The sequence below is a fragment of the Passer montanus genome, unplaced genomic scaffold (assembly GCF_014805655.1).
Source record: "Passer montanus isolate IOZ18808 unplaced genomic scaffold, ASM1480565v1 scaffold72, whole genome shotgun sequence".
Lineage (NCBI taxonomy): Eukaryota > Metazoa > Chordata > Aves > Passeriformes > Passeridae > Passer > Passer montanus.
This window is the reverse complement of record NW_024372370.1, coordinates 3,505,475-3,528,875: the sequence shown is the minus strand read 5'-3', so window position 1 is coordinate 3,528,875 and position 23,401 is coordinate 3,505,475. Positions and strand designations below refer to the sequence as shown.

At 41.7% G+C, this 23,401-nt stretch overlaps 1 protein-coding gene across 2 annotated transcripts in view; it reads right to left on the bottom strand.

Moving 5' to 3' along the window:
• ABCC4 (ATP binding cassette subfamily C member 4) overlaps positions 1–23,009 on the bottom strand; it is a 141,498-nt gene extending 118,489 nt beyond the window's left edge. Inside the window, exons 1-6 of one of the 2 annotated variants that reach the window (XM_039730451.1) lie at positions 22,708–23,009; positions 9,583–9,693; positions 7,534–7,654; positions 6,697–6,906; positions 2,319–2,408; positions 1,822–1,985 (exon numbers count right to left, since the gene is read on the bottom strand). In XM_039730451.1, coding sequence (XP_039586385.1) covers positions 1,822–1,985; positions 2,319–2,408; positions 6,697–6,906; positions 7,534–7,654; positions 9,583–9,693; positions 22,708–22,781 — 770 coding nt within the window. In that variant the 5' untranslated portion in view covers positions 22,782–23,009. The remainder of the gene's footprint in view (positions 1–1,821; positions 1,986–2,318; positions 2,409–6,696; positions 6,907–7,533; positions 7,655–9,582; positions 9,694–22,707) is intronic. The other variant, XM_039730452.1, reaches the window with a different exon arrangement.
• Positions 23,010–23,401: the final 392 nt, after the last annotated feature.

The following is a 23,401-nucleotide window of genomic DNA, read 5'->3' as shown; positions in this document are numbered from 1 at the left end:
GTCTGAATAATAGCACAAATTAACTGCCACACGGAGCATGCTTGGATTTTAGCAAAAGCTTTAATCCTTAAATTACTTCTTCATAGGCTGCCTTCCTTAAATCCATGCAGATTCCCAGAAAATGCCATGTGAACACACTCATCAGCTCACTCAGAGCTAAAATCTATTCCAGTTTTACCATTAACTCCTTCTGCTCATTGCACTTTTCTGTACACAAAGAAAAAGATCTGTGCACATGGAGACAAGCAGAAGCTTTCCTGGTCAACAAATTCTTTTCCTTGCACTGCATCCAAACAAGTGGCTGTTACTAAATGGGTAAAAAACTCCAAAACACTGTTACATTGCCACTGATTAATTTTTAAAATACATACCTTCAAGAAAGAGATTTTTGTCACCCTATTGTCTGACCCTGGAAAAGTCCATTAATCTCTTTGTGCCTCAGTTTCCCATCCGTAAAATGGGGATATGCAAGCCTGCCACCATGGATAAAGGACTAGCTAAGCCCTAGGTATTTTAATTCTTGACTCAAGCCTCAAAAACTTAGAACTAATAAAAATCAGCAATGAAGTAGCCAGATACTTCTGCATGCATACTGCACATGCAGTGAAAATGGACATCTAAGAACATATGGGAAGTGTTCTACAAACAGACTTTATCATGTAAAGAAAAGCCCTTAGAATCTGACAGAGAACTCTGAATGGATCATTATTTGAGAAATAGCCCTTGAACATTATTTGAGAAAAAGCACATGAATGTAATGACTGAAGACTATCACACTGGTTACAAATGAAGAGGTCTACAAGTTGTTTTCATTTTTTAATTCTCATCTCTCTCTTCATACCATTGCATGGCCATGCACTGGCAATGCCAGGCTCAGTATGTCTAGAAAATCTGTCTTGAAATACAACTTGAAAAAAAAACCTAGTAGTTCACTTCCAGAAATTTTACTTATCCAAAGAGCTTAAAGGAACCCATTCAACAAAAAGATGCCAAGAAAAATGCCTAACACTCCTAAGCATATGTGTACAGAGTAAAGGAACACAAAAATATTTCCACTTAGATGTAAAAGCCTTTTACAAAGTCATAATGTAAGCCAAGCATGGCTAATTACACAAGAAACAGAAAACCTGGATGCAAGAACTTGCCACAACAATCCCAACAGAGGCAAGTCTTGCTGGGGTTTTTTAGGATAGTTACAGAAAAACAAATTAAATTTGTCTGACAATGGAAAATTACTCCAAACTCTTATCTCCACAGCCTAGAACCTTGCAGCTGGAAACCTCATAACTGGCATCAAAACCACCATGATAAATTTTTCTTCCCTTCTCTCTCAGTTCCTTCCCCTTTTTTCTCCCTGCATCTTTGTCATGGAGCAGAGTGAGCAAGATCTTTGAACAAGAAACTTCCAGAGCCTTCTGCTGCAACACCTGTGTCACCCCAGCAAGTCACACAGGGAAGGGCTGACTACATCCCTTTTGGAGTAATCACTCCCCAAGAATTACTGCAGGAAGGCAAAGCTCAAGTTTCACAATTCTATGCCACAATCTACAGCAACGCAGCTACAGAATAGTCAGACTATTTTAATGCACTGGATAGCTAATAAACAGCAGATATTTTCAGCATGTTTGGAAGACAGACCACTTCAAATCCATAATCTGGAATTCAGGTATCTCACATTAGCAGCTCTAAAAAACTTTAGCAAAGACAAGAGACACTGCAAAAAATATCACCAGACACATGCTGATACTCTGCCTCCACCCAATATGCACATTTTAAAACCCAGCACAGAAAACAGCTACAACCCAAAACATGCAGCCTTACCTGAGGGAAGAAAAAAGCCTCCCAATGCAGGTCTGCACAGGAAGAAGAATAATCAGAACTGCCATTCCTGCCAGACACGATGGGCCTATTTCCATCCAGAGAAGTACTGTTACTGCTATAGCTTGAAGTGGTCCAGCCCACAAGAAGTGCAAGAAAATTGTGACCTGAACAAATAGTTAAGAATCAAAAATTAACTTTTGCTCTTAGCTGACAAATTAAACCCCTAGTAACATTTAGGAAGTACTTCTGCCTGTGGCAAGACCAGGTTGGATGGGGCTATGAGACACCTGCTAGTAGAAGATGCCCCTGCCCATGGCAGGGAGCTGAAACAAGATGGTCTTTAAGGTCCCTTCCAACACAAAATATTCCAAGTTTAAGAAACAACTAGAAGAAATGTTCATTAGAAACATTTAATCACCAGTTTTAAACAAAACTTTCTTAACTCCAACCCCACAATTTCTTCAGCCCCTTGGAAAGATCTGTAAAATACTCCTTACTTGATCAAACTTGTTCACATCGTTTGACAGCAGGTTTACTATTTGACCAGTGGTAGTTTTCGCCATGGCTACATTACTGAGACGAAGTGCCTAAAAAAGTCAGAACAGTTCAAATTATCACAGCTTATAAAGCACAGTACACCTATACACACAAAATACATGAATACAGTACCAGGGCTAAAGCTGAAGCTACATCTCAGTTTTTGCCTGAGAGCATTGGGGCCTTAGATAAAATGAGGATTAGATGAAATATCCTAAACAAAGTCTCAAAGAAAAAAGTATTAAAAAAAAAAAAGGTCAAGGGAAGGACTGTGTGAATAAAAACACGCTCTCTTCATGTCTGAAGTGATTAAAAATAGGAAAATACCAACACAGCAAGTCACTAAGCAAAAGAGCTGTAACTTTCCATGTGCATTGTTCTCCCCCTCACTATGAGCGTCTGTACAAAACAGGAACAGAAAACTCCACCTGAAGGCCAGATTAAAGTCAGAACAGTGTTTGGCCACTTGAAAGAATTCTGTTTTGAACGTGTTATCAGACAGAAGGCAAAAACCCCTCAAGTTATCTTTGGAAATCAGAGTGTCCCTTTACAAATCACTAACTCTAGAAAAATCGTAACATTTCTGAATTATGTAAAATGAAGTTTAGCACATGCTGTGAAAAAAAAAAACCAAGAGTAAATATCAAGTGTTTTTACATGTTAATAAAAAAGTTAGTGAGTAGAAAATAGAATATGTTTATAAAATATCCCCACCCCTCGCCCCAAAAACCCCCATCGGAAATATGTCTGCATATTATAAAATATCCCCACCCCTCGCCCCAAAAACCCCATCGGAAATATGCAGTCTGAACCTTATTGCAAAGGTCCAAACTTAAATTGCTCTAAAATACCAAGAACACACCCTGCTTCCTCCTACACCTGCTAAAGAGAAAACACAGGTTTGCAGCACAAGTTAAAAAAAATATACAAAGCACGTTCCATGTTTTTCTGTACAGAAATAGTTCACTCCTGAAAAAACACTTCACATTTTAGGCAGCTCACATATACTTCTCCCTCTCCAAACATTATTCAGGTTGCTTTTTGACCAGTCAAACCAAATCAAACCTGAAAAGTGCTGATTGTTTCAAAAATACTGTTCCAGTATTTTGAAACGAGTAGAAGAACATCAGCCATAAAAGCACTATTCAAAGCATAATTTCAAACAAGGCTCCTTACATTTCTTGCACCTCTTGTGTTATAGACATTGTTAATCACAGAGAGAATCCCAACCCTAACTTCACTGAAACCAGCAGAAACATTGAAAGGCAGAAACTTTTAAAACTCCACTATGAAATTCCTCTGATATTCCACAAAGTAAATCTAGGATACTAGGTATATGAAAGATCAGATTTAGTTGTTTGAGAAAATTATTGCTTCATTCCCTGTCTTAAGCCACCTGTCTCTCATCCACCTGAAATGCCCCAGGTAGCTGCCTGCTGCTATCATGTTTGCTCCCCACCACACATTAAAGTTGGTAAGTTCTGAGAAAAGATGTTAGAAATCCACAGATCATAGAAATAGGAGTTTACATGATGCACGTTTGGGGAAGTTTCCTATCAGGATGTTTACAGTACCTCTTGTACAATTTATTTGCTGCCTGAGGTTCACCTAAACCATCACAAGACCACGCTGGTGTCTTGCTAGTGGCCCATGGCCTGGGTCTGTCTCGGACCTGCCACACAATCACCTTTCTGACTTCTTCCTGGCTACTTCTACACAAGCAGCAAAACCAGTTTTAATATGATTCTATGAGGCCAGCTCATTTTGACCAAGACAGTCTCAGGTGGAACCATACAAGCATCTGAGCCAAAAGGAGGGTGCTCCTCTGTGACTGATCTGTCTTCTCAGGGAAGAGGCAGCCATTCCCACCATCAGTGGCAATGCCATTCCAGTATTTCCTTGAGTCCTTGGTTTTGATTTTTTATTTTCTTTTTAAGTCTAATAAGCCTTGCATTTTCCTGGCTGAATGGCTCTGTCTTTACTGCAAAGTAGCAGTTTTACTTTCGTAACCAATTTTTTACCAAAAAGTCCTGTTCTGGTACCTTCCTCTTTTTACTACATCTGATACATAGCCCCATATGAGCTGAGGAAAACTAAGTCCATCCCAGTTAAAGTCAGTACACTGACCTCAAAGAACTTCTAAAAGCTAAGTCTTACAATAATAAAACCAACAAAAAGTGGTTTCCCAAAAGTAGCCTTTGATTTCAAAACATAAGATTCCGAGTCATCATGTGACAGATTTCACTTTCATTTTTGTTAGGAGTTTTCTACGTGCATCACTAATACTTCTCACTGGTAACAAACTTCTTAAGTGTTTGAATACAGGGATTTTGCAAATTAGATCTGAACTTTCCAGGAAATGAAAAAGGGTCTAAAACTTAAGAATTATGAATATGTGAAGTTGTCTATTAAGAATGCTCTCTTATCCAATCTATTTATCCTTACAAATCCAAGATTTTCTTTTCTACAGCAATTAACAAACTCTGCTAAAGCGCTGGTAAATAAATACCCAAGTTTCTTTCAAAAGCCTATATGAGGTTAAAAAGAAAATATGACCTATTTATAAGCAGCACATAATGAAGAAAAATTATAAGAAACGTTTGTCAATGTTCTGCTGTTACCTCAAACCTCACCCTCAGAAGTAAAAATGAGGGCTGATTAATTTTCCATTTAATCCTGTCTCTAGAAACAAAGGTGCATATTACAAATATTTATTTTCCAAGCTTCTGAGCCAGCATCAACTCAGCAACAAACACCATCACTATATACGTTTTCCACTAATTCTGTTTCGATAATCAGTTTGGTAAATTAATACCTTAGAGAGATGTCTATGTACAAGAAAGCATTGTGCCATGTTAGAGCCAAGTTCCCAGAGGATCCTTTGCAAGGTATCAAAAGAGGAAGAGAATAAATGTGTTTATGAAAAGTAATCACCACTTAAAATGGGGACATTTTTACTCTCCTCACTTTACTGCTTTGTCCAAAAACTTCACGTGACCTACACCAGTAGTACAAGTGTTCATGTTAAGTTGATGGAACCTATGTTTAATGGTTAAAATAATGTGGATTTTTTTTACATTCCAAAGAAACTGTGCAGTCCTGATTCTTCAATTAAACTTCTTTGCTGAGGTCTGAAATTGCAGGTCACTATTCCAGCAGCACCAAAGATAGAAAAATGGGGCATTTTCCCTTCCAGCATTCTCAGCAAAATTTCCTGCTTGGAAGCAGACAGGCTCACAGTTTGGGTATTGCCAACAACTTCAGAAGAGTGAAGCAGACATTTTCAACTGGGAAACAGCATTTTGTCCTGGATGTTGCTCAGCTCCCTCCTGTAGGTAAAACTCAACTTCCCTTGCTCCACCTTCCTTCTGACAGCAGCCTTAACTCCATCTGTAGTTCAGGACAGCTGTTTCTTGATCAGGACACAGAGGCAGCAAAGAAACCACAGCTGCCTGAACACACATCCCTTCTCACATTTCAGTGGTTTTAGTGGAGGGCTGCAGTACTCCCACAAAAAAAAAAAAACAGCAAATGGTAATAAAAAACTAACTCCCTGCCTTTAGGATTCCACTTGATTCTGAGCTGTGTCTGCTCCTCTCTCTCTTCCCCCTCAAACAGGAGGGATAAAGGTGAAGATGCCAAGCATCCCTGCCTGCCTGGAGGGGGAAGCAGCAGTTCCACAGAACTGCTGCTTCCAAGGGAACCTGATGGATGCCCCAAGGGAACCTGATGGATGCCCCAAGAGAGGGGAGCAGCTTCTGATCTGCAAAGGAGACAGCCTGCTAGTTCTACATCACTGATGGGATAAAACAAAAATAAATCCCACCATTAACCATAAGAGGAGTGGGGGAAACCTGGACAGTGAAGCAATTCCCAGAAGACAGAGTGCTGCAGCAGCTAGTGACAGCCAAGCACCACGTCCTCCCCTGGGATCAAGCTGCAAGGCTGAGTAGCTGCCAGCATTCCCTGGGAGCTCTGTCCCTCTCCTGCTCTATGCTGACACCTCTTACAGCTCCAGCACACAACACTTCAAGAGCAGTGGCGGGGGGGACTCCTCTCCAACAGCAGCAGGAGGCAAAAAAAGAAGCTCTTCCATCACTTTAAGGCTATTTAACTCACCACCTTCACCAAGCAGGCCTGAAGCTGTCATTCAGACACATCAGCCCCAAAGAGAAAGCAAAGCCACATGCACACATCTAAGGCCTGACACATTAGGTCTCTAGTAATGAGTAACTTGAATGGAATTGCAATCATGAGCATAATAAATAACTGCATTTTAAAACATTTAAACAGAACAGCTGTCAAATACAAAATACAGCTGTGACCAGGTTTGCTTACCTTCCGATAAATCATGTGACACATCGCCACCCTCAGCTTCATGCCAGCCCGCTGCACATGATAGAAGTATAAGTGGTGCATGATGGCCAGAATAAGTGTGCACACAGACAGAGCACCTGCGTAGTAATAGGCAAGATTCAAAGCTACCTTATCTTCAAAATAATTAATAATTTTTCCCAAAAAAATTGGTTGAACTATTTTGAGGGTTTCCTGAAAGAGAAAGAAGGGGGAAAGTATTAGTAATTTCCTATCACCCCGTGCTAACCAAATCTGTAAACAGGCAAACAAGAGCAAACTACTGGTGCAAACCATATCCATTATTATTCTGTCTTTAAGCCAATTTTTATCAACACATAATCCAAAAGAAACATGTTCCACATTAAAATTTAGCTGGAACTTCAAGAAGAACTCTCTCAATTACAACAAAACTCTTTGATGGTATAAAAATTGCATGAGTATGTATTACACTTCTATTTTTTAAAATGCCATGTGTCCTTTAGAGCCACTTACAGAGAGCAAAAGAACCTCTTTCTATTGGGCATGCCACTCAGATACATAAAATACAGATAAGCCTTACAAAGCCAGTCAGTGGTTCGCAACGTCTCAAAAATAATGCACTGAAATGAGCTCTCTGTTCCACTTCCATAATCCTGCAGTTATGACTCAGTTTCTCAGCCTCTGCAGGGCTATAGTTCTGTTTCACTTTTCTGAGAACATTGCCAGATTCTCTGAGCAGTCCAGGATGAAGTCACAAGTACATGTCATGCAGTGTAAGTGGACAAGTTTCACATTGCTGTTAGCCAAGAAGTAGGTTCTGTGACATTTTACTCCACTTACCTCAATCATTGTGAAAATTCCAAAAACTAAATAGGACTTCCAGTAACACAGAATAATGGCTTTTGTTAAATGTGGCGTTTTTCCTCTCTTTTTTGCTTTTTGCACCTCTTTATCCCAGTACCTGAGAAACAAAGTGCAAATATGTTGGAGAACAGAAGAAAAATCACAACGCAATTACTTAGAATAAAACACTTTCAGACTAGCAGCCAGATTGCCCTGATCACCTTAATAAAATCTAATAAAACAAAAGGAGTTAATCATGTCTTCTCATTCACATAAACACTTGGTACTTAGTACTATAGGCCTATTTGCCCTTGGTTAATCACAAACAATTCACCACTGTTGACTATTATCACCCTTGACATATCTGCTGATGAGGAACTCTTCCTTTATTTCTTCTCCTCTCAGCTCAGACAGTCACCACTCACCCTAATTAAGAGCCTCCTATCCTATGATCTCCTGAGCATGGACTAAATTGAGGGAGCACAGTGTCTTTATCTATCCATATGCCCTGTGCTTGCCCAGAGAGCTTGTGATGTCCAACCCTTTTCTCATGTCTGGCCCTGTCTTTTCCCTACCACATGTTTTACTGAGGATTTTGTCACCCAGCACTCCGCACAACTCTCTGAAGGCGAGGATTCGTCAGCAGAGTGGCAAAGACCTTTCCACCACCACGTCTGCCCACAAGCAGGACACAATCTGCTCACATAAAAACCAGACACTAATAACAAGGATGATTCTAGCAAGAAAATACCACAACTTAAGCAGGATTCTTAAAGCACACTTCTGTCAGAAAGGAACCTCCCCCTTTCTTCTGAAGGCTAAGTGTTCTCTGCCAAACCTCTGACCTTGATAGTTTGAGGGGTGAAACGAGTCTAAGGCATGAAAGACAATTATTTTGCAACAAAGCACAACAGTTCAAAGCATACAGATAAGAACACTTTTTTTTTTATTTTACCCTCTTTTTTTGTTACAAGAATTACAGAGTTATTGTCTACATGCTTTGAAAACAGAAACTATGTAGGTTCTGTCGGGTTTCTTGGCTCAAGAGAAAAGACTACTTCTGTAGGCAGCCATTTATGAATTATATTCTCTGCTTCTTGGTCAAGCACACTGAAGAATTAAAAACCACTCTTTTTTTTTTTTCTTCTACCATTTCCTCACTCATGCAAGTGTGCACTTTTACTATAAAAAATCATGGAAAAATATCCATCTTCCCTACAGCCAAGTCCCTGAATGTCTGAAGACACAACCATGGAATTTGGCAAAGCTCTCCAGCTGCAAAGACATCAAAAGCTGCAACTCTTATGAGCTCATCACTGACCCTCTTTCCTCAGTTAACTTATCCAGAGCAGGATGATGTCAGACCTGGTCACAACCTTTCATTTCTGGATTCTTTTTGCTTCTTTAGGAGTCTCTCATCCCAACCAAACTATCAGGAAAACCCATCTGCTCTGCCTTCAGTGTAATGGCAAGAAACAGCAAGGCCACACTTTCTTAATACAGAAGCCACCTTTCACTAGGAGGCATTTTCTCCTCTAACTATATTTAGCAATAGATTATTTGAAGACAAAAATCCTCTCTGTTAGGAGGTTCACGATAATTTATATAAATAGTAATTATTTGAAGATATTTTCCTACTAAAATATAGATCCCCCTGAGTCCACAGCACTACAAATCAGTACACAGTCCATTAAAAAGTACGTAAAACCAAATAAAAACACTTCCTAGATACATGCTTTCAGCTGTCCAAGGCATCTTGCCCATTCTACCAGTGAGGGGCAGATTTTCAACATACATATATACACATATATTTAAAGGGTTGCTTAATTCAGTTTGCACCCTAAACAAATAAAGAAACAAAAAGAAATAAAATAGAAAACTTTTTTCTCCACTTTTATACACAGCAATTTTAACCTTGTTAAACTGTACAATAACAGCTTTTGATTTTAGACTAGAAATAAGATTTTCACCTTCTCCAGCATTAATACAACAAAAGAGAACAATTATGCCTTCCAGCCCAAAGTATTCTACAATTTTTCTCCTTACCACTGCAATTCCTCTCCAAGTTTCTCTGAGGAATCTTCTGGCATCACTTTATACATATCATCTTCTTCAAGCTTCCGTTTATGGCCAATAATAAATAAGGGATTCAACCACCTAGTTAAATACAAATTATTAGTAAACTGACCAGCAGACCAAAAAGAGCAATTTCTTTACATAATAATTCTTTCATCCCCTTCTTTTCCCCTCTTGAATCATTCAACATCCACACATTTCACTGCAGTTCTATCTAAGAATTAAGTCCACCCCTATCTTGCAAATGGGAAAGCACTTCCCACTTCCTAAATCTCTTTATGCCCATAACACCTTACTCCCAGGTATCCAGTCAGACAGCATAACAACCCTTCTTGGCCTAAGGGAATTGTTTTCTCACAGTGTTTCCTTATACTAAAGGAAAAACAGCATTCCTTTAAATATGAAGGAAAAAAACAGAACTTAACCCAACTATTAAAGCATTAAAGCTGTAAATAAAATTGTAATGCACACTAAAGACATTTTTTGTAACATTTACTTGAGGAGAAAAGTAGCTGCTGTTCAACTGACATCTTGACAAGTATTAAAGGCCAGTAATTTAAAGACAATCACTGCAATGTAAAAATGGGAAAACAATGGATTATTACTGTACATTACTCATTTTTGGAAATATACACAGAAGCACACTGACACAGTGTGTAGGTTCAAAAAAGCAAAATAATGCCTAACAGCTCAGTTTCCTTAGTGGAAAGATTCTTAAAAGCTCAGTATTTTATGAGAACACTTTGAAGATAAATTATAATAGCAGTACTGTAGATTTGTTGAAAAATGCTGTATTTTGTTAGATCAAATAGGTCAACTGTCAGGGAACAGTAAGACTAGATTTTTATGCACCTGGATCCTTCAGCCTGAAACACATCAGGGAACTCCAAACAGTTTCAGTTGTGCTCCACAGAGCAAGGGTTGTATGGCATAAAGCACAAAAGTGACCAAGTTGTCCATGAGATGGAGAGAAAAGGAATGACGTACAAAATAGGCATGGCTTAGTGGGAACAATGGAGTTAGGGAACTTGCAGTCTTCCATTTAGTTTGTCTCTCTGCTGAATTTGTGATATTTTGTTTCCAGGAGACATGGATTTGGGCTCTAAGGCTTTTCCTACAAGTACTTTCTCAACTGGTTAACACCATCAAAATCATGAAGTTAGGGATCTGTTTTGGAAAAAACACTCTTGCACTCAAGGCAAGCTGTCTGATCTCAATTGCCTGTGAAAGTTCTTAACTGCTGCTTAGTTTCTGATACTTATTCACTCCCCTACTTCACCAACACAGTTCTTAAAAGAACGTGTGGTGTGCTAGGCGAATCGTGTATTTATTTTCTGGAAGACCTACATGTGAGATTTCAGAACTGGGGTGGTTTACAGTGAGGGTATTTATTTATTCACAACCACAACAGTGGTTATTAATACTCATCAACTTGCTCTGCATTTCTTGCTTGGGCATGTTCTAATTAAGCTTTGTCTACACTGGCTTGCAAGAAGGTTGTTGGCTAGTTTTAGAGAGGGTGGATGGGCAGGCAGAACCCTAGAGAGGAGGCTCAGAGAGTTTCTTCAAAGATAGCACTGTTGTAAAAACCTTTTTCCCAGGCTCCATGGCACAACTGCAAGTAACAAATGGGATTATATAGTGTTGTTCCTTCACTACTTAGCATGTTAGCACAGTGTTTTAATGACTCATTCAAAAATTAACTCTCTATCATTAGAGTAGCACCTTTGATGCCTAACAGCCCTTTTTAAACTCTTGGAGCAAGTACTGAAGATTTGTTTATGTGAGCTGTTAACTCCTAAATGTATGTTACAGGTACAATTAGAAACAGAAAGTACTTGTCAGACAAGTCTGTTGCTTAGACCTTATGGTTAAATAGCATAAGGCCCCAATCACTACCACAACTTCCCCACAAAAGGTCCAAACAAAAGGTCCCAAATACCAACTGCTCCAACCAGCAGCAGAACTTCTGCCTGCTTTGACACAAGGAATCTGCTCCATTGAAACAAGTCTTTGGCCTCACTTCTTGCAGACCACAGGTGAAAAGCAGGTATGACGCAAATAACCTCAAAGCCATTCAAATAATTTCTGCCTGCTGGATGAGATAGCCTCTGTTTGCTCCAGGACAGGCAGGGTAAGATCTGCAGACTTCAGCTGACTCCTGAGGTCGATACCCAGTGTTCCTTCTCTTGAAACATCAGTATTAACCTAGGATGAATCCATAAACAAGTCACAGGTCTCCTTTCAGACAGAGGCTAAAGTTATCTTTCTCCTAGCATGAGAATCAGAATGAGGCAGCCCTTTCAGGAAAACACAAAGGCTAAATCCTTCTCCCACCTACGGAAAGAGTTGTGAGATTTCACTGGCTACTGCTGCCAAGGCAGTGAAAAGAAAACCGGTTCTGACATTTAACATGGAACATAAATAGGATATTTATTACAGAATCACAGAAAGGCTGGGATTGTGTCAGAAGGGACATCTGGAGGTCAGCTGGTCCAAACCCTTCTGCTCAAGCAGGGCCACCTAGAGCTGGTTGTCCAGGACGATGTCCCGACTGCTTTTGAAGATCTCCACAAAGATTTCATAACCTCTCCAAGCAGCCTACGACAGTGTTCAATCACCCTCACAGCAAAGAAGTGTTTCATGATGTTCAGAGGGAACCTCTTGTTACTCAGTTTGCGGCCCCACTGCCTCTGACCCTGCTCCTGGACACTACTGCAAAGAGCCTGGCTCTGCCCACCTTCTACCCTCCCCTCAATATTTCTCTATATTGATGATATCCCCCTGATCTTCTCCTCTCCAGGATGAACAGTTCCAGCTCTCTCAGCCTTTTCTCCCAGAAGAGATGTTCCAAACCCTTAATCATTGCTGTGACCCTTTGCTGTGCTCTTTCCAGTGTGTCCATGTCTCTCTTGTACTGGGGACCCCAGAACTGGATTCAGGGCCCCAGCTGTGGCCTCAGCAGTGCTGAATAAAGTACTTTCTGCACGCAGCAGAGTACACAGAGGAAAACAAAAGACACTTTACAAACAGACTTAAATATACAGTCTTAAAAAATAAAACCAATGCTTTTAATCTTACTCAGCAGAACACCATTCCTCTACTTAGACTGTTCAAAAAACCACAGGCAGGCAACAGGAAGAATAATGCCTTCTGCTGAAGGCAATTGCTCAGTCCTGATGGCATTTGATTTCCCACTACAGCCAAGAGCAGCACGTGCTGACCACAGATGTGCAGTCCACTGCAAAGTAACCCGCTGAAAGACAACACTCTCAAGTGTACAGGACTATAAGAGCCATCCAGTTTATCCTTTGTCCTTAAACACCCAAAACAACTTACAGATTATATGCCCATCTCCACTGAGGATTTCTTAAGAGTTTGCAGTAAATCCCTTGTTGCCCCCCCCCCCCCCCCCGTCTCCACACTGTACCTACAGTGTGAGTGAATTTGAAAGATTTAAGAAGCAGAGAAATTATAGTGCAGGGTAAAAACTGTCAGAAATCTCAAGGCTATTAGTTCCAGTGAGACCTAGTGCAACTTCAGGGTTTCTCCCTTTTTTCCATCAGGTAAAACCATAACATTGAGAAGAGTAAAATATTGCACTACAACCTATGTTAACATGGAAGAACGCAAGGAAAACCAATCCAGAGTAAGCGGAAAACTGTAGCAATTCATTTTGTGAGTCATTTATTATAATGGACAACATGACAAAGACCCAGCACAAGCCCACATTTCTGTAAGGTTAGGGAAAAAAATTGTATAAAAAGTTTTAAAAATCATCCATTGTTGACCTTTGACTAGTGTCCCGCCCAAAACATGCTTCTTTAAGAGCTACTGCTATGGAGACCTCAGGAGTAAAAAAGCTTTTAACAGTATGTTGTCTTAACAGAGTATAGTTTAAGACCTTTAGAAGAAGGTTAAACATTTTTCTTTTCAAACGATGGTTAGTCCTTGAAGGGCTTTCATCCCAAGAATGAGGTCTTGTGCAAACCCTAAGTACAGCAAGAAGAGTTTGAACATCACCCTTTCACTGATGCATCCTGAACTTTATGCTGGAAGGGCTACTGTCAGACAGAAGAGTTAGCACATGCTCCTAATCAGTCATTAAAGTAAAAGTTTCCACCTGAATGCCACATGCAGATTATGCCCTGTGGAATTCTCTGCACTCACAGCAGAACTGAGACCAACCTATTTCACACAGCCCGCTGTTACTCAAGTCACACATTTGTAACACACAAAAACCAACCAAGCCCTTCTCTTGCCTGAAGGCTCAGTTAAATCAGAGTGCTGTCAGAGGGCTGCTAGAGGAGGCTGACAAATACAGCAAAGGCCTACATAAAGAACGTCCCTGAAACCCCAACATAGCCATAAAGGAAGACATCTCATTAGAGTGGTCTGTCTTTTGTCAGAATGAGATCAGCTAGCACAGATCTCTTCAAAGAGTATTAAAAACAGCTCACAAAAAAAAATCAGCATTTGTTATGAAAACAGAATGTGTGAGAACGTGTGCAAATTGCATTATTCTTTAATAAGAAAGCTAAATAATAACATAAATTAAAGAAATTAAGTAAATATATAGACAGACATGCAAAGCCCTCCTCTCTCCCCAATGATGGGCTCAACACTAATCTATTTTACTGCAAGAAAGAGAGGAACAACATGCTGGGGAGGTAAGACTCACACTGCCTTTCTGTATTTCTTTCTGAAGAAGTTATTCAACTTCAACAAAAACAGGACTCCTTAGTAACTGTCTTTACTTTTCCCAGGTACCTTCCTGTTCACTAGGAATTTTGAATTTTTTTTTTTCTACACATTGTTTCATTTTAGTTACTCTTTCAGAACACAAGATTCACATGATGCCTTTCAAAGAGCTTAGCCCAAATCCTTCCTAGCATGACCTAAGCATAAAAATGTGAGTATCTGTAAGAATCCTGAGTACCTTGTGTTCTGCTGGGAATGCCTCTGTTCTATCAAAACGATTAGCTGATCAAAGACATCAGTCTGGAAACATGCCCAGAATAAGTCCCTGGTACTGCCAGAATACTGATGTCACTTGGAATAAAGATTAAAAAAATAAATTTAAAAATCACTCTATAACCTGGTGCAAACCCAGAGGGAGCCAGCTGCGAAACAGTAAATCACTGTTCTGACCCCAAAAGGCTTTTCACCTCTGCAGCAGTATCTTGGGCACTGATAAAAAAAGAAAGTGATTCATTTCTGAACCAGCAGATACACAAAGACCACAATATAAACATTCACTTCCTGCATTTCCCTACTCCTGGGCCCTGACATTACACACCCTTTAAGATTACAACACAGTCAACCAGCCACAATTTACTTGGTTGCTCGGGAAAAGTCCAGTTTTTACCAATTGTTATGACAGCAACTCCACCAAGATACTGGAAAGCCTTTAAGATTGCAGAAAAAAGCTAAGCCAGTGTTTGTTTACCCTCCTAACAGAAGTTGTTCCCTTCTTCAAAGACAGCATGAAAGAGAAACAGGCCCTGCTATCCAAAAGGCAGCATCATTAAGGCTAGTCATGCTATTCTGCTTCATATATGAAATAAAATTTCCTAAAAATGAAGGCTTGTAAATTAAGATTTCCTATCATCCGAAAATAATTTCCTATCAGCCAAGGAAGAAATACATTACAGGTAGGTATATGAAACTAATAGTGTCCAGCTCAAATGGTTCAATAACACAGGGATGGGACCTGCTGTACCTCTGGGTTTGTATCATGTCCTGCTTGCAAATACTCCAAAAAGTACTATTCTCACACTGCAGAGCAGGCTTGCAGAGCTTTCCAGAAACCCAAGCACACACTGCAAGTTCTTTATAAACTGATAAAGTCTGTCAAAAAACATCAGTCAAGAAGCATTTGCAATTACATTACAAAGCTGAGACAAATAAAAAACGTCCTAAGATCAAAGGATGTGTCTGTAAGGGCCCTGGGTGCACCCACAAGTCTCAATTGCCTTGACCAGCCCCACAACAACCACCCCACAGTCTGTCACTTGCATATTACAGTACCTTCCTTTGCACAAGTGCAAAATTTCTTTCTCATCAGTTTCACAAGAGCTCCTGCTTTATCACAGAACAAGTCAGAAAAATCAGATTACACAAACTGCTTGCCTGATTAGGAAAATATTTTCTGTATTTGTAATAATAAGCAGAAGTTTGATTTCTGGTCAATTTTACAGCACCCAATCAAAGCCACATCCGGTATGCTCTCATCAACTAATTCCATAAAGTTTACAAACTGCATTTTCCCCATTCCTCTTCAGCTTATTTGTGCATTACATTGCAAGCATCACCTGTTTACACTCAATGTCCAGTTATGTTTCAACAGTTGCACAGGAGAGTCTTTGTTTACTCAAATTCTTCTGTAACACTAGGATTTTGTCTCCCTTGAGCAGCTTGGAAGCACTACTACAACAACAAAGCTGCAAAGTAACACTTTTTTTTTCTCTTTAATCACCTACTTTAGAGATGGCTTTTTTGATAAAATAAATGGGGTTTCCTCACAGGCTATTTGGATAATAATGCACATTGCTTATTCTCCTTGGTTCACCCCAGGAGTCTGCCTGCCTCACTGCACTGTTCCTTACCCACCTTTGTGATCTGACACTTTACACTAGCAACGCAATTCAGCACTGCTGTGCTTGCTCTCAGTCCAGAGGATCACTGCTGGCTTTCTGGATGTACAGAAGGAAGGACACACACACAGAGTCATTTTGCAAGAATTCATAAATACCCTAGCAACAGTTTGTAGTCACCACGTGATTATTTTCTTTTAAGCTTTCCATTTCACATGTTCATCCATTCTCATTAGTAAGTTGCTTTCTCCCACTTCTCTTTATGAAGGCAGTCGTCCACAAGTAATGAAATAAGCAAAGTAAGTCTGATGTATTTCTTCAGATGCTTTTCAACTGTGTTTTGGTTGCAACTTCCCTCCCCAGCTTAATGTGGATTAAAGAGCAGCTTTCCTCATTGCTTACAGAAGGAAAAAATAGGAATACAATGAAATTACTTCAAAGCCATATTAACTCAAAGACGCCCTTCAGGCTTCCAGTTTCAATACCAGCTGTATTAACCTTTGATACCCAACTCCATCTCATCTTCCAAGCTGCTGCTTTTTCCACAGCCCAGTGTGAGCAGCTAAGCTGCTGAACACCCATTTTCTGATGCTGACAGTAACACAACTGGTATTGGACTGTATTCATTGCAGGCTGTTTTCATACTGTTTATCAACCAGGTATAGAATTACCTTATTAATCTAGCATACTTCCTGGTATTTCAGACAGCAAAAAGCACAGACATGGCAAGAAGAAGGGGGGGCATACTAGCATACTGCAAACTAACATTTTCTGCAGGCCTAGAAGCAGAGGAGAGAGGAGTGGTATCACCTGTACCTGTGCCATTTCAAAGACTATCATTAAAATATTAATTCCAAACCCAGCAACCACAGATCAAGAAAATACTAAAGTACCAAAGATTTGATGTAAAGGTCCGAAGATTGTGACTTATAAAGTTCAGTAATTACTCATTAAAGAAGGATCTAATGGTGGGAATTTCTGTATTAACATCCTTTCTGACAGGCAATGGAAACAGGGAGAATTAAAATGCCCTGTGAGTTCCCACTGTTATTACAAATAGTACAGTGCCAGAGATACAAAACAAATAACCTAAAATAGATGACTGGTCTTTTCAACCTTCCACTCCCAAAATCTAACTGGGCTATCTTCCTCCTCCACTCTACATACGGCCTAGTTTTCTAGAAGCAGGATAGGGAAATTATTTTTGGAAAAGAAGACAAAAACAGCATCATGACATAATCTTAGTTTTGAAGTTTTGCAGGAATTAGAAGACATTTTCTCTCATAAATTACACAGCAGGCTTTACATAAGCATTCCAAAGGCAAATAGTCTGTGTTTCATTATACTCTTAACAGTTCATCTAACTGCATATTTAAGCACAGATATTTACAGTAGACAGCAAATGCTAACACTTCAACAGTTTATACACACTTGCTGTAATCCATATAATCTATTTAGCACTCTTTATCCACATATTTTAACTTTACTAGCTCATAAACAACAATTTTCAAGTATTTTCTTTTGCATAATACAGACATCTTGCAAATAAACATGCAAAACTTAAAAATTAATGCAGTAGCTTGGGAGAACAAATGATTCAAATTTGACAGCAGGATATTAAATATCTGATAAATGAACAAACAAGGCATTATCTTTCAAAAAAGTTGTATGTATGATCCTCAGTCTTTTTTCATCCAGGAGAAAAATAGAAGCAAGTGCGATTCCCATCTCAGGGTACAGAAAATGTGCCTTCTGTTTATCTATACTGAAAATGCTTACATATTTCTTCAGAGTTTCTTACAGTACCACAACTGTCCTGCACCAGTAAGTCAGTAATGACCTTAGCCACCTCAGAGGTCTTTACAAAAGTGGCATTACCACACAATTTCAGGCATTGACCATGGGAATTCACTAAGTATCAGGCAAGATCCCAGGCAAGTCACAAAGCCTGATATTTTCATATTAAGTAAATGTAAAATCATCATAGCCAAATCTGTTCGTTGACACAGCAAAGAACACAAACCAAGTTTATTTGTGGCACTACTGGAGCCCAGTTGAAATATCCAAAAACAATGATGAATTATTTCCATAACTTCTTTCAATGCAAGGCAAGAAACTCTTGAAGACAGATAAGCAGGCAATACTTAGGCTGCCTGAGAAATCTAGTGAAATCAGTCAGTGGCCTTTCTGAAGGGTGAGAGAGGAGGAGGAAGTTAAATAAGGTGTGTAGCTTATTTACACTGCTACAAGAGAAATCTGTGACATGAGGACATTTGGTCAGGCAAGCAGCTACATACTGCCCTCACTCAGAATCCTGGGACTTACATGTCTACGACACTTAAACCCAAAAATGAAGATTGTTTTTTACTCTTTCCCACTGCACTTCACAGCAGATCCATGAAGACTTAGTGGTTTTGTCATTCTCCTCAAAGCACACATATAGTAAATAAAAACAATGCTGCCAGACACTAACAGGTAATGCTAAACCAATCACTGACTTATTCCTTGGAGTAACAACTCTGTAGATGCCTTGCTGCAAGTTTTCAGATCATGTTTTAATGCTGTTATTGTAATGGCAATTGCTGCATGTCAAGTCATGATGTGAAAAGGCATCTAGCCTGAGGATGATGACAGTGTTCAGTGTTCCAAAACACCCAAAGACTTGTCACAGTCATGGTGAGTCTGTGACAGATACGTAATTACTGTTATTATTAAAATGAAGTTAAAAATTTGTATGAGATCTAGAAAAACTTTAATTTATTTTACTTCTCTGCACAAAAATGCTGGATACTCTTTCCAGGGTGTTCCAGCTTGCCCTCCTTCTCATATTGTTAACAGCATAAAAGTTATTGAGTCTTTCAAAAAATTAATCATACCCTATGTTTGGCAACTTTCCACTAAAGTGGATTTGACGTCCAAACAGCAAAATGCATAAAAATTCAATTGCTATATAGAAAAAACATATTTAGTAACTCAAGGGAACAAGTGCTCTGAGCAAATAAAGATATGCTTCCTACTTAATGAACATGCATGATCAAAGATGGGTTAATAGCCAGAAATGAGAAATATTCGTACTCTCTTAAGTTACTAATTTAATAATCTCCACCATCTGCATCAGAAAAAAAGATGCAAAAAGTGCTGTTTTCAACTGCATGGGGGCCTATAAGGCTTTTTCAATTCCTAAGCTTTCTACAACTGAATAGCTGTTTAAACATGAAAAACACGGCTGAATTCTCTCTTCCTTGGACAAACCTTAAAAAGAAAGCAAATCCTCCTATCCCTCCTTCAGAGTCCTCATTCTCACCAGCAAACTGAGCCAGCTAAAAAAAAGCCAACAACCTGACAACATAAATGAAGTAAATCAGAAATACAAGCACTCCAAACTATAACTGAAATACCAGCCAGGGCTTTAAAAAGTTTGGTGGGCATGGAAATTGTGACTCTTGAAAGTCAGAGGATACAATAATATCTGAAACATCCAGAAGGCAAATTTGGGCTTTGATAAACCTCTGTTAATATAGCTATAGACACAGAAAACAAGAATATTTTGCAACTGCCCTGATCTTCACACTTCTGTCATAAATAGTTTTCATTCTTGTAACATTACACAAGGGATGCACTGGAAAAGTAACAATATTAACACACAATCCAGATGCTGCTCTTTCCCATGAATGTACTGCTGGAGCATTTAACATTCATCAAGCTCATACTTGCTAAAGTCACAACCCAAAATCAAGAAGACAAGCTTCAAACAATGGAAGAAGAATGCCTCTTCAGCCTACACACTCATTACCTGAGATTTATAACTCAATGAAAACATGACTTTTTTTCTCCCAGGAGTCGATCCTGTTTGCACCAGGCAATAATGTAAGCTTTTATTCTGTACCACTGGCAACAAATGGGAGGGTGTTTCCTCCAATGGCGAAATTACATTTTTGGAGAAAAATATAAACAAAATAAAAATAAGAAGGACCTTTGCCCAGCAGTTTGCAATGTTGTGTTTTTACCCTCATTGAGAACAAGCAGCCAATACCTGGAATGTGGAGAGCAGAGCAGGCACACAACCGCAGGGTGGTGGCTGCTGCTACTCCCAGGATGGCCTTCCTCAGGCACTGTTCTCCCAGTTCTCCAGTTGAAAACATCTCACAATGTCCTGTGTGAGACATCAGCTAAAATGAAGCACTACTCACACAGCTGGGAGATGCTACACTTGTTGTAGAAAGGGAGAGTAATTCTAAGAGTTATCCTTAAAGTTAGCTTTACAGCTAAATGAGAGGGTGTTTTAACACTTCCTGGATTTTATGCAAAACTGTATTATCCTGCAGAAAACTGACAGCCCCTGCTTATTCAATTTTACCCACAAGGCTCAATTCTCCAGGCTGAACAGTGGAGAACAGTGAATGTATCATTTCAGCTGAAATTTACACCCCGAAAACACTAGTGCTTGTTGACTAATATACCAATGTTAGTTGTGATCACACACACCACAGCTAAGAGAGAAGACTTTAGAAAGCTATTTTCACTGCTCTGAATTACACACCTATAATAGCCTGAGAAACAGGACACTGGGTAAATTCTAAAGCTTTACATGCTCCACCAAACCCTTTTCCAAAGCAGAAGCCTTATGGCTGTACACCCGCATCTGACTGTGAAGTCTCCAGTCCCAGTCGATCTCTGGACTTTGAGCAGACCTGTCATCGCCCAAGCCCAGCCTTCCATCTATCTTTCCCTTTGCAAATCAAGAACCTAAAACCACCTCTGGGGTAAAAGGAGCCTTTCAGGTGCTTGCCTAAAACTAGGGAAATTTAAGGTACTTCACTGTTCCTGTTGAACGCTTCTCTGCAATATGTGAGGAGTGATACAGAAGGCCAAAAAAAAGAATGATACAAGCAGTCAGAAAGCTGGCTATCAGCACTGCAGGCTTTTTTTTTTCACATCTAGCTGAATTGGTTTTGGCAGAACTACCAGTACCACCACAAGATTCCAGCAAGGGAAAGGGAACAGACCAGAAGCAGTCCTGGAATGCTACATGCCCAACTTAGGTTCATCCCATTCTTCCTGGATTTCACAACAAAGCTGTTTCCAACGTAGGCATCCCTAATATTAAAGTCAAAATGCTGAACACAGGCAGTTCTGCACAAGCATACAAGCTGCCTTTTTATTATAACTTACTTATTCTCTTTGTTTTTGCACATAGTATCTCTGAGAACATATCCTTGACTGAAAACCATGTTTAATTAAAACTTGTCAGGGTTTTTAAAATCCCCTACCTTCCAAAGGGGACTTCTGCACCTGCTCAGACCTGCTTATAGAATCAAAGAGTTTTTTATTTGTGTTTCAGAGACTTCCCAAAAAAGAGCTTCACCCGCCATGCCTCCCTTCCTTCCCCCTCCTCCACCACACAACATGTGCCCCCTGGTCCAGGCTGCAGCAGGTGAAGCAGGATAACACCTTTCTCTGGAAGTGCTCTTCCAAACGGGATCTGCTAGGACAAACAAGCTTGGTGCTCTCCCGTTTTACTTCGCACATGTCTTCCTACTACAGTTCAAAGCAACTAAAATGTTGAGCTGCAATTCCTCACCTCTTTGAGTACAGCTGTATACCCACGCCGAGGTCCCCACTAGTAAGAGACCAAGCTCCAGCTCTGGGCTGGTAGCCACGTGGCCCCGTAAAGTTTTTGGCAACACCGCCAGCCTTCGTTCTGCGAGACCCCGAGCCCGTGCGGAGCGGAGGCAGCAGATGTGTGGGTGAGAGCAGCCAGGATGCCGCCCAGCCATCCCTTAGGGCGGGGAGCTCCCACGTACCCACGCGGGTCAGAAAGCGCCTCACTGCTGCAGGGCAAAGCCTCATGCCGAAGGCGAGCCCAGCACGCCTCGCCGGGATGAGCAATCCCTGCCCGCGACCCGTTATTCAAACGGGGAAGCAGAACAATGCCTGGGAGCAGCCCTGCACGCAGTCCCGGGCAGGGCTAGCCGCGCCAGGAAGCAGAAGACGCCCCGGTCCTCCCGCAGCGACCGAGGGAACCCAACACGTGCTCGGGGGGGCCGCGCCGCCCGGCTCAGCGCCGCCGTGCCCGAGACAGGCAGGCCCCCGGCTGCGCCGTCCCCAGACCGCAGCCGGGGATTATCGCGGGCTGCCGGCTTCACCTCAGGAGACCTCAGCCCACCTGCGAGCCGGGGCTGCCCCGGCCGGCGGCGCTGACAGCCGGGCCCGCGGGGGCGGGCGGCAGGTCGCGCCGAGCCGCGCCTGCACAGTCACCGCCGGCAGCCCGCGGGGCAGCGCCGGCCGCCGCTTCCCTTCCCCGCTCGCTGCCTCCCGCCCGGACGCTCCGGGAGCCGCGCTCAAGTGCGAGCCGGGCACCTTTAGCCGGGGCTCGGCACTCCTGAGCGGCCGGGCGAGGTGAAGCCAGCGGCGCTGTGCTCGGCGCCTTCCTCGCCGGCGGGCAGCTCGGCGCCGTGCCTCCGGCGCTGCCCTCCCCCTGCCCTGCCCGGGCGCTCACCAGAAAAAGAGCCGGGAGCAGAGGTTGGCATCCTGCAGCGGGTTCGGCTTCTCCTCGCGTGGCACCGGCTCCATGCTGCCCGCCACGCCGCCCCGAGCCACCCGGCGTGCGGCGAGGGCGCAGGACCACGAGCGACCTGGCAGCGCTGGCAGCCGCCGCCGCTCTGCCGCCGGCCGGCGCTGTTTCCGGGAGAGCCGGCACCCCCGCCTCGGCCCTCCTCCTCCTCCTCTTCCTCCTCCTCCTGCTGCCGGCCGCCGCAAGACGCCTCCTGCCGGCCCGGCTTCCCCGCGGAGCCCGAGGAGCTGCCGGGCAGCGCCGGGAGCCGCTCCGCCGCGGCGGGCTCAGTGCGGGCCGAGCCTCCGCCCGGGGGCTCTGCTCCGCTCGCCCCGGTTTCGCGCCTGTGTGTACCCCTTGCTGATGGAAAGCATCTCCTCGGTGCACGGAGCGCTAAGGGGTGGCCACCCGGCTTTTTTGGACAGAAAAATCCGTCGTGACTCAGGAATAGCGGGAGCAAACGCCATCAGAAACACTTGCTATCAGCGGTGCTTCCCAATTCTTCTATTAGAAATCGAAAATCAAACCAAAGGAACAATGTTTAGGAGAGGTTGGCGATACATAATAAAGGAGCTAATTAATTTTAGGATGTGGTGCATCACTGAAATTGGCAGTCCTCAAAGGTTCAGCAAGTGATCAC